Consider the following 15,192-nt stretch of genomic DNA (forward strand, 5'->3'; position numbering starts at 1 on the left):
GAAGAAAGGGGAGATTCGGGGAGATCTTTGAGGAGTGGAAGTAGTTGGCCGAAAGTAGGTTTCCTTCTGGTCATTTCACTCTTATGCTTTTGGTGCCGAAATTGCCAACTTTGCTCCCTTTTCGATAACTATTCTGTTTCTTTCTCCCTCTCTTTTGTTCCTTGCGTGATTGATAGGCGAATTTGGCCTTGACCTTTTTGGTATTTTCTCTTCTAATTTGATTCTCTCAGTTTTGGTTAGGTACTTGTGTAAACCGAACACATCTACTCTCCCCCTCTCTTCAGTCTTCAGTTCTCTCCTCTTGTTTTTATTCTAGCCGAATACTTCCCCATCTCTTTTCCTTTGATCGGTTTGGTTACTATCTCTCTCTAGTTGGTAGTTTTGTCGAATACTAATTCACCCTTTCCTCTCTCGACTTTGCTTTTATGGCTACGTTTGAGTATTCACTGACAATCAGAGCACTATCGTACCACCTTGTCCCTTTTATTCGACGTTCTTTTGGTTTTCGTGGTGTCTGTAGGCCGACTGCCCTATTTCTCTAAAGTGATCCTGCATTTTCGGAAGATCCCTGGGGTTTTAGGAGATCAATAATATTTCAACAGCTTAAATGGATTAAACCACTCTTGGTTCATTCAAGGATCGTTACTCGTGGATTGCTAGCACTTCTCGCAAATAGGTGTGTGTAATCACACTGCTATTAGCATAGATCGGTAAAAAGCCGAAAAGGCAAAAAGTGGGTTGTCGACACCACGCTGGCATGTGGCTGCCCGTGTGGTAGGCTGAGTAGTAAAACAAGGCCGTGTGGTCGACGAAATGGCCATGATCAATTTCATGGGCCGAAATGGTATTGGGTCAGTTTTGGCCGAATAGGGCTGTGTGGGCCCCATATGAAAAAATTGCACAAAGTGTGGTAGATTGTAGGCCAGGCTGTGTAAACTACACGGTTAAGGCCATTTCTGGGCTAAGTGGGCCATATGAGAATATGGGCCCACATAGGCCCGCAATATGGGCTGAAGGCCCATTATCACTGTTTGACTATTAAGGGTGCATGGGTCGCCTAAGACGATTGTGGACCTACTATTGGGTCGACAAGTATACTTAGACCCTATACTAATGAAATGACCATTATACCCTTATGAGGTAAATTGACTGAAATACCCCTGTATAATGTACGGTTGTTTTGAGCATGACATTTTTGCATACACGTATGATATTATGTTGCATTACATGAGGTGGGATATATGATTTTGGAGGAAGTGTATTGAAAGGCTAAAAGCCTATTACTGGCAGCTTTGCTGCAAATACTATTTAGTACCAAAAACGGTACGACTTAGTGTGTAGGATTGGATGGGTCGATTTTATCCCTACATGGTGTGTAGGGCTAGTACATAGATGCTGTGTAGCGTTGGATTGGGTAGGATTCTTTGTTTACGTACTATACTGAAATCGGCTAAGACCCAGATTGCCTCTGTTACTGAAATGGGCTTAGGCCCAGACTGATACTGTTATTGAAAAAGGGGCTAAAGCCCTAACTGAAAGGCCTAGGCCCAGATTGTGATTACTCTGATTGTTTATTTTTATGGGATTTCACACACTGAGTTTTCGTAAACTCACTCATCTGTTGTCTATGCAAGAAATCTCGAAGGCTTAGACAGATCGAGGTGACGGAGGACTCGAAGGTGGCCACTCAACGTAGTTAGTTTATTTAATATACTATAATTTAGATTTTATTTGATATGGGGTTTTCGTTATTTAATAAGGCCTTTTAAAGTTTATTTTAATTTGGGGATTTAATTACTTTAATTTTTACCTGTTAGTAATAGGACTCGTATTTTCAAGAAAGCATAAACCAATGCTTTTCTGAAATCATCACGCTTACGCCATACGTTTTAAAAGCTTCTGCAACAAATATTGTTTTAAAATTTGAGAAACTAGTATAATTAATATTTTGCTTAAATAACTTGAGTTTTCACAAGGAACTAGTCATCCTAACCTTTTATTTAGAATCTAAAGAAGTTTTTATGAAAAATGGATTTTTGTCAATTTGTGTTTTGGAAAAACACTCCAATGTCATATCACAGATTCAGCCATAACGTCTCAGCCGAGTTTAGAGTGATACATTTAGTGGTATCAAACCCGGGTTGCAAAACTCGACTGTGGGTTTCAGTTATCAAAACCGTGGAAATTTTTACTGAAGGAGTGGTACACCGAGTCTCCGCGCCGATCCTGTAAGTCTTCTGAGTGTTTTTACTGAAATATTACTGAGATTACTTTAGGTCGTAAAAACTTTATGGAAAACTCTTTGGTTGGAGTAAAATTCGAACGGTGAATTGCGAAAATGAACTCTGAAATAATACTGTTCATAAAACATCTGTAATAAACACTGGAATAATAATTGACTGGCATAAAACTTTTAATACAGATAAAAGCGTGAGTGTGTAACACCCCTCGCCCGTATCCCTCACCGGAACAGGGTTCGAGGTGTTACCCGACTTAAACTCAGTCAATCACACAAAAACCGTGTCGAAAAATTTCAATCAATTTAAAATTTTTCTTTTCACACGCAATTTGTTGATGGTTCTGCACATAGTCCGTCCTTATCGATAATTTACGATAGTTTTACCCTTACTCACATATAGGCATTTTTACCTATGCTTCTCAATTCAGATTCGTAATTCAATTCCGATCGATTTAACATGCATAAGTACATATCGCATACCTGACCAACTTAATGTATTTGAATGAATTCGATTGTCGATTTAATACAAGGTCTCATAGTTGAACATAAACATGAAACCATTTCTTATACGTTCGATTCACATCAATCATCAAATTCATTTAATTCACATGTACTTTATTAGGTTGTTTGTACCTGAATAATTTACTATACGGAACAAATCCACATATTGTATTAGCCCATAGTCTTATAGCACTACACTTTTAATAGTTTACCTCATCGAAGTTGACATTTAATCAATTTAGTACCAAGCCACCTTCGGCTTCCACAACAGACTAAATATAATAATCTTATACACATCATGGTTTCCTTTAGATATTCAATAATCACAAATCATGATATCTCCACCAGCACATATATGGCATAGTTTATTCGTTGTAACACTCATTTAGTGCATCGAATTTCCAAATCCAATTCAACTTAGGCATAATAGCCATAATCGGCTTATAGCCTTAAATCATTACATATTCGGCACATTAGCTAAATAAAATTTACATTCCCTTTACCATATTAATTGAACTCTTAGGCATATAAAAAGGAATCAAGCTTAAACACTTAAGAACTTACCTTGAATGTTGTCGAACGATTACAACGGCTATTCGATTACTTTCTCTTTTCCCTTATCCGAATTTTTCCCCTCTATGCTCTTGAGCAGCCAAAAGAATAGCAACGTACCAGTCAAATTCCATTCCGAGCCTAGCCTTGTGCAAGCTCCTTCCCTTTCTTCCTACTACATTCTCCCTTTCCCTTAGCAAGTTTCTTGAGGAAATCAGCCCCTAAAGCAAACATGCAATAAGCTATCCCCTCACCTCACCCTTCCAATGAACAAAGAAATTCCAGCTGAAAAATTCTCTCCTCCCCTTTTTTTTCTAACTTTCGGCTATCAAGAATAAGGATGGACAACCTTGTTCTTTTCACCCTTTTCTTCTTCTTCTTTTTTTTAATACTTATTTCCTATTATAAAACCATGTAGTCATTATAATATTAATACAAAATGCATATTTTTTGTATCCCATACCATCATGGCCGGCCACTTCCTCTAAAGTGGGGAATTTGACATGCAAGTCCACATTTTTTTCCACCATGCATTATTTGCCCACTACAATTTAACCTATCACATTTCCAAAGTTTCACACATAAGTCATTTCTAATAACTTTCACATACAATTGACAAAATCAAAGCATGAAATTTTCACGCATGCACTTTCACATATATTAAACACAAAATATAACATCTAATTATTTCTGTGACTCGATTTTGTGATCCCGAAACCACTTTCCGACTAGGGCCAAATTAGGGCTGTCACAGAGTGGATAATGAGCACTAGAGGTACTCATGGCAGAGGCCGCGGTAGAGGCCGTGGAGGTGCTCGGGCTGGGTCTTCGTCTTCTGGACACTAGCCTAATGAGAAAGTTAGAGCGGCACCAGCTTCACCTATGGCTGAGACAGGGTCTCAGAATCGAGCGGCTGGGGACGATGCATTTTCCCAAGCGATGTTGAGAATTCTGGAAAGGGTCGCTGGGCCTAGTACTAGTAATGTAGGTCGTGGGTCGGTTACAGAACGGCTTAGGTCAAATGGGGCGGAGATATTCAACAGTATTGCTGGTGTTGCCCTTAATGTGGCTGAATATTGGATGGAGGCCACAGAAAGTGTAATATCCTGAATTAGGGCCTAATCAGAATAGTGGTTTTGTGACCACAAATTCGAGATAGAAATAATTATTTTATAATTATTTTGAGGTTTATGATATGATTGCATGATTGTGTGAAAATTTCGTGACGAAATTCTATGCATAAAGTGCTTAAGTTGAAATTAGGGACTAAATCGAAGAATTTGCAAAACTTGTATTCTAGAAGTTTCTAGTATGAATTTGCTTTGGAATATTAATGAGGAGGTCTTAAATAGTAATTTGACCAATTTCTAAAATTTTGGACAAAAATGGGCTTATACATGAAAATTTTCAAAGAAAGGTATTAACGGTATTTTAGTCATTTTATAATTAAAATTAATTAAAAGGGAAATTAAGGCCAAAATGTGTTCATCTTCATCAAGCCTTGGCCGAACCTTACCTCTCTCTATAGCTAGGGTTTCTTCAACTTCCAAGCTTCATAGTAAGTGATTTCAAGCCCCGTTTTTAATGATTTTTATGTTTTTGGAATTACGGTAGCTCGATTTAGCTTATGCTAGCAATAATTCAACCTAGGGTTCATATTTGGAAAAATACCCATAGGTGAAATTTTTTTATTTTGGTGTTTTGTGATAGAATATGAGGTTTTAAATTATGTTAGACAACTTGTGCTACTCGGTTTTAAGTGAAAACGAGTAAAAGGGCTTAATCGGTAAAAATACCTAATATTCATAAGTACATGTTAGAGTGTGAATTTGATGTTGCCATAGAAGGGAAAAATTATCAGCATGTCATAAAACATAAGAAAATAGGATGAGGTTTAATTTACGAGCCTTGGGGAAATAGTGCAAATATGTGAAAGTTTAGGGGCAAAATGGTAATTTTGCCAAAGTTCGTACTAAGGGCTGTTTTGATGAATGTATGTATTAAATAAAATTAATTTGGTATTATAGATCAAGAGAAACAAGATTCAAGTCGTGATCGAGGGAAAAATAAAGTTTACGAGGAATAGGCTCGATTGCTAATATTTTGTATCGAGGTAAGTTCATGTGTAAATAAGGTAACATAATTTTTATTTTAAGTGATTTAATGAAATTAATATGATATTATACTTATTATCATGAAATATTATGCTTTGTGAATTAGTATTTGGTAATATGAAAATTGTGTGAACAACTTGATGAGTATGAGATGCTAGCAATTATCGGTTTCTATATTTCGAAGAAGACGATTAAAATGTGTAATTGAGAAGAATCCCGTTTGAACCTTGGGAATAGATTAGGGTACAATTGACATGTCACTAGGATGGTTGAGTTCCGAACTCGTTAAGTTGAGTGCGAGTTCACTTATGGAAGCGAACGCCCGAGCTCGTTGAGTTGAGTCCGAGTTCGTTTATGGGCGGGTTACATGGTAGCTTGGCTACATAGATTTCAAAAGCTATTGAGCTTGTTCAGTTATGAGTATAGCACTTACGTGCACACTATCCACGTATCCAAAATTATATTCCGATGTGTTCAACGGGAAAATCCTAAGAGAATATGGAGAATACTTAAAACGATAGTGATTCGATGATGAATGTGTTGAAGAAGTGAAAATGGACAGGTACGTGTTTAATTCCTGGTTGAGAACTTGGTGAGACAAAATTGTGGTAAGATAGTAAGTATTCTTATGTTATGTGTGTCTTAATAATGTTTATGTTGGATTGCATGATCATGTTACTTATTATTTGCATGTGAACTTACTAAGCATTTATGCTTACTCCCTCCTTTTCATTCATTGTAGTTTTGACAAGCTGGCTTGAGAATAGGGATAGGTCGAAGGCTCGTTCACACTATCCGAAGACCTAAATTGGTAAAATAGCTTGTATATTTTGAATGTGACATGCATAGCACTATACTCACTTTGTGTAAATGATCATATGATATGGTTATGGTTTGGTAAGAAAAGGGTTTGTAAATGATTAGCTATTGGAATAGCTAATCAAGTTTATATATGATAATATGTATACTTTATGTCTTAAATAAACCATGAAAATCCTTGGAAAGGTAAAATTGGCCACAAAACAGAATCAGACAGCAGCAGTGACGTGAATTTGAAGAATCACTAAAAATATTAAAAATGGAATTAAATGATGAATAAGTTATGAAATTGAAGCTTGATGAGTCTATTTTCATATGGATGGAACAAAACAGGTATATGAGTTATATTTTATGAGATATTTAAGTTTTGGTGGAACAGGGTCAGAGTGGTCTCTGAATCCCCTGTTCTGAATTTAAAAATTCATCCTAAATTGTAAAAACATAATTAGAAGTCATGCATTATATGTAAAAAATCCTTATTTAGTATAGTTTTCATAGAAACAAATGGCATAATCATTGAAACTCTTTACAGGGAGATATCTGATTCATAATACACAGGGGTCAGAGTGGTCGAACACTAAAACAGGGGAGACTTTAACTAATAAACTGTACTAATTGGCCATACCAAAACTTCTAGAAAAAATTTAGTAGATAGATATATGAGTCTAGTTTCAGGAAAAATTTACGGATCTTAATTTCTAGTTTTGGAACTCTAGATATGAATTTTTAAGCGACTGTGACGCAGTTAACTAGCTTGTCTGGAAATTTTAAAAATAAATTGTTTGAGCTGTTTAATTAATGATTTAAGTTCGTTAAGACCTCGTGCTCGACTCTAGCAACGGTATCGAGTATGGGGGCATTATAGAAAGGATCATGGATGACCTTGACTGCACCCCTGATCAGAAGTTAAAAGGTGCAATATCTCTTTTGAGTGACGAGGCTTACCAGTGGTGGCTTACCATCAAAGAGGGCACTCAAGCCGATCATTTGACCTGGGAGTTTTTCAAGACTACTTTCCAGGCTAAATATATGGGTGCCAGCTATGTGGATACCCGTAGAAGGAAATTTCTGAATTTAACTCAAGGAGATAGGACAGTGGCTGAATATGAGGCCGAATTTTTACGATTGAGCCGCTATGCATGTGGGATGGTGGCAACAGAATAAGAGCGGTGTGTTCAATTTGAGAATGGCCTCATAGATGGTTTAAGGGTTCTGATAGCTCCTCAGAGGGAGCGAGATTTTGTAACGCTGGTTGACAAGCTAAAAAACGCCGAGGATGTGACGTGTGCTGAGTGCTAGAACAGAGAGAACGGTCAAGGTAAGAGGGATACTGAGCCCTCAAATTCTTTTTAGAGGTTTAAGAAAAAGCTCAGAGCTGATGGACCAATCAAAGTTAGGGCCCTCACTGCCATCTTTGGACCGCAATTCATCTTGATTCTGGAAAATGCCATCGTATGCAGTGTTGGAGGAAGTTGGGTGCATGTCTGAGGTGTGGACCATTAGAGCTTCGGGTTAAGGATTGTCCGTAGAGGCCCAATCAGGTGCAAGCTACTGGTATGGGTACAAGTCAGCCACAAAGAGGTGTTCAGCAACCACCGAGAGGCCGTGGTCAGGCCAGGGGTGGTAATGGATTCAGTCATGGTCGTAGAGCACTGGGCAGTGGTGTTGGTTATACTGAGGCGAGGCAGCCGGTACTGGTTTATGTTGCACGTCACTGAGAGGACGGTGATGCTCCAGATGTCATAATGGGTACGTTCTTTATCCATAAAGTACCTTATACTGCATTAATAGATATAGGATATACACATTCTTATGTTGATTGCACTGTTACTGAGAAATTGGGGATTCTAGTTGAGAATACTCTAAGCGGAATTACTGTTCTAAGTCCACTGAGACAGTCTGTGAGGGTAAATAAGTTGTTTAGAGATGTTCCCTTGGAGATACGAGGAGTTGTTTTTCTGGCCGATCATATGGAGCTGCCATTTGGAGAATTCAATTTAATACTAAGTATGGATTGGCTAGTTAAACATCGGGTAAGCTTGGATTGTGCCACTAAACGGGTTGTACTGAGAACTGAGGCAGATGAGGAGGTAGTGGTAATTGGGGAGCGATGGAACTATTTAAGTAATGTAATTTCTGCACTAAGGGTCGAGAAGTTTGTTCGCAAGGGTTGCGAGGCGTTCTTGGCTTACGTCAGTGTTTTATATGTTAGTGACTCTTCGATAAAGGATATTAGAATAGTCAAGGATTTTTTGGACGTCTTTCTTGAGGAGTTACCGAGGTTACCTCCAGAGCGTAGAGTGGAGTTTGGGATTGAGCTCTTTCCTGGTACAACTCCAGTGTCCATCGCCCCTTACAGAATGGCACTGAAGGAGCTTGTAGAGCTTAAGGCCCAGATATAAGAGTTACTGGACCGTGGGTTTATCCAGCTTAGTGTGTCTCCATGGGGAGCACCAGTTTTGTTTGTGAAAAAGAAGGATGGATCCATGCGTATGTACATCGATTACAAGCAATTAAATAAGCTGACCATTAAGAACAAATACCCTCTACCAAGGATTGATGATCTGTTTGATCAACTGTGAGGGACATCGGTATTCTCTAAAATAGATCTCCGGTTGGAGTATCATCAACTGAGAGTTAAAGAGGCCGATGTGCACAAGACAGTGTTTAGGACTCATTATGGTCATTACGAGTTCTTGGTAATGCCTTTTGGACTGACAAACGCACCGATAGCTTTTATGGGTCTAATGAACAGAGTATTTTAACCCTGTGACAGCCATAAAACGACCCTAGTCGGAATGTGGTTTCGGGACCACAAAAACCGAGGCATAAAAATAATTTGATATTTATTTTGATGCCTATAATATGTGTTAACTCATGTGTGACATTTTTGATGCTTTAATTTAGAGTTATAAATGTGAATTTCACTAGAAAGGACCTAGTAGAAAACTTTGAAAGTATGATGGGGAATGTGTGATGACTAATTAAAGCATGCATGCAAAACAATGGCCTTGCATGTCAAATACCCTCTTTTACAAGTGATGGCCGGCCATGACAAAGAATATGGGCAAAACATGTCATAGACATGTTTTGTTGGTGAATCATGTGTGAAAAAATAAATTAATGAGCATGGGTAATAAAGAAATGGAAAAAGAAAACAATGGTCTCATGCATGCCCCATTGTTGTGTATTGAGGAAGAGAAAAGAAAAAATTTGTTCATCCATTTTCATTCTCTCTTGACCGAAAATACTAGAGGGGAAGGGAGAAATTTTGCTTCATGCTTGGTTTAGAAGAGGATTAGGAAGAGGTTTGGCTATACTTGCATCAAGATTAAGGTATGTTTGAGGTTGTGCCATGAGATTCATGCATGTTTTAGTTGATAGCTTGATGCTCTTGTTAGCCCATGGTTCAAACCTTTGTTACATCATGGGGATGGTATTTGGCCAAGGTGGATTTTGTGTTAATGCCATTGCATGTTAAATATGAAGCTTGCTAATGATATATGTGATGGTGGATTGATGGCTCTTGGACTTTCTTTTTAGTATTTTTGAGTAAGACATTAAGTTCTTTGTTTAATCATGACCAAAATTATGGTGTTGTGATGTATTCGCCATGGTACATCCAAAAGTGTGATTTATGCTCATTGCATGGAAAGTAAGATTTGTGTTTTGAAATTATGTTCATGTTTAGTTACAATCAACCTGAGATTCGGCTCTAGCATATATATATGTATATATGTTTGCACATGATGTATTGGTATGACATATATACTATTTCAAGGTGTATATTTGCTTGTGATGATGTTTCGATTATGAAGTAAATGAGAGATGTGTATTGAGCTACGATATGTAATACGTTAGTTAGTAAAATGTATGCTGTTTTTGTGTGGTATTAAGTGTATAATTGGCCTCAACATGGACATGCATACTCGGCCACATGAGGGGAAATTGGTGTGCATGCATCCGGTTAGAGGCAAGCATATTGATGCCTATTCTTGGCTTAGAAAATTCGGCTAAGAGGAATATTAACTAATGTGTTGAGTTCGATTCATGATTTCGTACACATGCGACTTTGATGCCTAATGAGTATATATATTGGCTAAGTACCTTGTATTCCTCTTCGATGCTCAAATGATTAAATCGATTTATTTGTTAAATTAAGCTCAAGAGCAAAGGGAACTAGATCCGACAAAGGGAAGGAAAAGTGGTCGAATAGCCATTGAAATCGCTTCGACGACATCCTAGGTAAGTTCTTGAGTAATAGAGCTTAAATTCGAATTGATTAGATCATGTTCAAAGCAAATTAAAATCATGCTCTTTGTGTGTGGCTATTGAGCCGAAATTGCAAGTGTGAAAAGTGCCTTGTGTTTGAGTTTTGCTAATGAAAATAAAATACGAATGTGTCATAATTTATTGATAATTGTGCTCGGTTATTGAATGATGTCCGGCTAAGTCTCAAGGCTTTGTGCTAAGTGACTATACCGGACTAGGATCCAAGGCATTCGTGCGAAGTTAATAAATCGGGCTAAGCCCAAGGCATTTGTGCAAGTTACTAAACCCGGGTTAAATCCCGAAGGCATTCGTGCGAGTCACTATAACCGGGCTTCATCCCGAAGGCATTTGAACGAGTCGTTATATCCAGTTAAATTCAAAAGGTACGTGATTCGAGAATGAGCGATCTTGCTGTAAAATTTTCAGTTAATACGCTTGAAAAATTCCAGCAATGAGGTATGTTCGTATGTGCTTGAATTAGTTGATTCCTTCAATAATATTCGCCAATCGAGTAATGAGTTTCCTAGTATTTGGCTAAGATGATCCCTTATGTATGAACATAGGGGTTGGAATGTGAAATGAGTAGGATATTGAGAATTTGTGCATATGAAATTATCCGTTAGCTTTATGAATGCTATGCTTTTGTTGTGTTGAATTTCTTGCTCAAACTTACTAAGCATAAATTGCTTATTCCGCTTTCTCTGCTTTCTTTGTTTATAGATTTTGGCTCGTCACCATCGGACTCGGATTTTTGGAAGTCAAGTCTCCCACACTATCAAAGCCCCCATTTTGGTACAATTTTGGTTGAACTTTGAAATGGCATGTATAGGACTACCCTTTTGTTGAAGGTCATGTACCTTTCGGTTTTGTGTAAACTTGGATAGCCATGCGAAAATGGCTTATATACGTTTTTAGCATAGTACCATAATCGTGTGTATGTTGATCATTATGAGGTATGGAATTGTTTTGAAACGATTAGCCATTGGAATGGTTAATCATGATCACACTTTGTGCTATGTATGCAAAAAGGGCAAATTGAATCATGGAAATCATAAAATAGGTAAAGCCTACCTTAAAGGCAGATGCTGACAGCAGCAGTGATGTGGATGTGAAAAATCACTAAAAATAGTAGGAATGGTATTAAATAGTGAATAAATTATTTAAATGAACTTTGATGAATCTACTTTCATATGGAAGAAACGAAACGGTCATATGAGTTATATGTTAAGAGATATTAAAGTTCTCGTGAAACAGGACCAGAACGGTTTCTGGATCCCCTGTTCCGACTTTGGAAATTCATTGTAAATTAACCAGAGATAATTAGGAGTCATGCCATATATGTATAGATTCCTCTCTGAGTCTAGTTTCTATAGAAACAAATGGAATCAGTATTAAATCTCTGTACAAGGAGATATTCAATTAGTAACGCACGAAGATCAGTGTAGTCGAACCCTGGAATAGGGGAGACTTTAACTAATAAACTGTACTAATTGGCTCAACCAAAAATTCTAGAAAAAAATCTGTAGATGGACATATGAGTCTAGTTTCAGGGAAAAATTACAAAACAAATTTTCAAGCTTTGAAACTCAAGATATGATTTTTAAGACGACAGTGATGCAGTGACCAGCTAGTCTGGAAATTTCTAAATGGACTGTGAAAATAGTTAAGTCTGTGTGCACCTTGTGTCCGATTCCGGTAACGGACTCAGGTACAGGGTGTTATAATTTTATTGGTATCAGAGCTACGGTTTAGTCGATTCTAGGACTACCGTAATACGTTTGGGTCTAGCTATACATGCCATTATGTGATTAATTGATAGTATGGTGATTTCTGACGTTTGAATTTGTGTTTAATTATAGTAATGGAACCCGATCCCAACCGAAAGCGATAGCTGATGATGTGGAGAGTGTGGCGCCTACTCCCGACAAGGGACAGCGCCCATGGACTCTCAACCTATTGCTAGCAATCCGAATGATGAGGCTAGGCAAGCTTTCTATAGCGTGATGAATGATTGGTTCAACCAATACATTCGAACTAACACTACTGCTCCACAACCTCCATTCCCGACTAATACAACCCCGCACCTACAATGCCTCGTAATCGACCAAATAAGGTCGAATAAGCCCCAGCTGATGTAATCCGAAAACATGGGGCTACTGAATTTAAAGCTACGGATAACGACGATGCCGAGCAAGCTGAATTTTGGTTGGACAACACTATCCGAGTACTCGATGAGCTATCTTGTACACCGATGAATGCCTAAAGTGTGCTATCTCCTTGCTACGTGATTACGCTTACTATTGGTGGAGCACTCGACTTCACAGCCCCGAGAGCAAGTAACTTGGGAATTTTTCCAAACCGAGTTTGGAAAAAGTATATCATCGAGATTTGTTGATCAAAACGGAAGGAATTTCTTGAGCTTAGGCAAGGTTCTATGTCGCCATCGATTACGAGCGAAAATTTGTTAGACTTAGTAGATACGCCGGAATGTGTTTCGTCCGAGGTCATGTCATGTGTAAACGCTTCGAGGATGGGCTGAATGAAGACATAAAATGTTCGTTGGCATTCTTGAAATACAAGAGTTCATAGTACTTGTCGAGCGAGCTTGTAAAGTCAAGAGCTTAGAAAAGAAAAACAAAAGTTGATGTGGGAACTGGAGATTTCGTAAAAGATCCTCGGAAAGTCTCTTCAACATGCATCAAGAAATTTAGAGATGATGTGGGCCGGTCTAGAGACACTTCGGGCTTTTCTAGACGAGATCGCGATCGACCCCCTGTGACCACACGAGTCACTTCGATCGCCAGTGGTGGAAATGATCGTCGAGAGAGAACGGAGTGCCAGTATTGTGGCAAATGGCATTCTGGAAGTTGTAGATTCCGTGACCGCCTCAAGATTACGAAAAGCGGATCAGTTGACCACTTCATTAAAGATTGCCCGAGGTTGTCTGAACAGAATGTAGATCAGAGTGGGAAACCGGGTGCTACCACTGCTCGAGGTAGACCGTCTAGAAATACGGGCAATGCTAGTGGTGGTTAGAGAGGATCTAGAGATGTTACGACCAGATCCGAGGCTCGCGCTCCTGCTAGGGCTTATGCTATACGCACACGCGAGGATGCTTCCTCTCCAAATGTTATTACCGGTACTTTCACTCTCTTTGATACTAATGTGATTGCTTTGATTGACCCTGGTTCTACTCATTCTTATATATGCGAAACCTTAGCATCCAGTAAGACTTTACCTATTGAGTCTCTTCGAGTTCGTAATTCGGTGTCAAATCCTTGGGTCGTTACGCATCGGTCGACAAAGTGTGTAAGAAATGTCCCTAGTAATTGAGGTTCTGCTTTTCCACGGACTTGATGCTTTTGCCGTTCGATGAATTTGATGTTATTCTTGGGTTGGATTGGTTGACCGTGCATGATGCGGTTGTGAATTGCAAAAGCAAGACTATTTATTTGAGGTGCGCAAATAACGAGATGATTCAATTGAGTCTACGGACTTGAAGGGTTGCCAACCGTAATATCATCAATGTTGGCCTAGAAATATGTAAGAAAAGGTGCGAAGCATACCTTGCGTATGTACTTGATGAGAAGGGTTAGAAATAAAACCGAATCAGTGTCGATGGTTTGTGAATACCGGATGTTTTTCTCAAGAATTACCGGTTTGCCACAACTGCTCGAGATAGAGTTTGGTATTGAGCTTGTACCGGACCACACCTATTTCGATAGCTCCATATCGTATGGCACCAACGGAATTAAAGGAGTTGAAAGCTCAGTTGCAAAAGTTGGTGGATAGAGGTTTTGATCGCCCGAGTTTTTTACCTTGGGGTTCACCAGTGTTGTTTATGAAAAAGAAAGACGGAACCATGAGGTTGTGCATCGACTATCATTAGCTTAATAAGGTGACAATAAAGAACAAATATCCGTTACCGCGTATCGATGATTTGTTCGATCAACTGAAGGGAGCCTCAGTGTTCTCAAAAATAGATTTGAGATCGGGCTATTATCAGTTGCGAATCCGAGATTCGGATATACCCAAAACTGCCTTTAGAACAAGATATGGTCACTACAAGTTCTTAGTGATGCCGTTTGGGCTCACTAATGCCCCTGCGGTATTTATGGACTTGATGAATCGGATCTTCAGACCATATTTGGATCGGTTCGTAGTTGTGTTCATTGACGACATCTTGGTCTATTCAAGAGATGAGACCGAACATGCGAGCACCGAGATTAGTGTTGCAAATTTTACGGGATAAGCGACTATATGCTAAGTTCAACAAGTGTGAGTTCGGTTAGCGAGGTTAGCTTCTTGGGCCATGTGGTATCTCGCGCCGGTATTCGAGTCGACCCGAGTAAAATTTTAGCCATACTTAATCGGAAGCCTCCAGAAATATTATCGAGGTTCGAGCTTTTTGGGACTTGCTTTACTACCGACGGTTTGTAAAAGGATTCTCGATGATAGCCACACCCATGACGAAACCGCTTCGAAAGATGTCAAGTTTGAATGGACGGAAAAGTGTCGAAAAAGTTTCACCAATTGAAAACTCATTTGACTAAGCTCTAGTACTAGTACGTACCGAATCGGCAAAGAGTTTTTCATCTATAGTGACGCCTCCCTACTTGGGTTAGGTTGCGTCTCGATGCAAGAAGGTCGAGTTGTGGCCTATGCGTCGAGACAATTAAAGCCACATGAGAAAAT

The 15,192-nt window shown here is 38.8% G+C and overlaps 1 protein-coding gene across 1 annotated transcript; it reads left to right on the forward strand.

Moving 5' to 3' along the window:
- Positions 1-7,781: 7,781 nt before the first annotated feature.
- LOC108485050 (uncharacterized) lies at positions 7,782-8,627 on the forward strand. The gene is made up of 2 exons (XM_017788910.1): positions 7,782-7,935; positions 8,017-8,627. Exons 1-2 carry the CDS (start codon positions 7,782-7,784, stop codon positions 8,625-8,627), a joined length of 765 nt encoding a protein of 254 aa, XP_017644399.1.
- Positions 8,628-15,192: the final 6,565 nt, after the last annotated feature.

Source organism: Gossypium arboreum, chromosome 6 (assembly GCF_025698485.1).
Source record: "Gossypium arboreum isolate Shixiya-1 chromosome 6, ASM2569848v2, whole genome shotgun sequence".
Classification (NCBI taxonomy): domain Eukaryota; kingdom Viridiplantae; phylum Streptophyta; class Magnoliopsida; order Malvales; family Malvaceae; genus Gossypium; species Gossypium arboreum.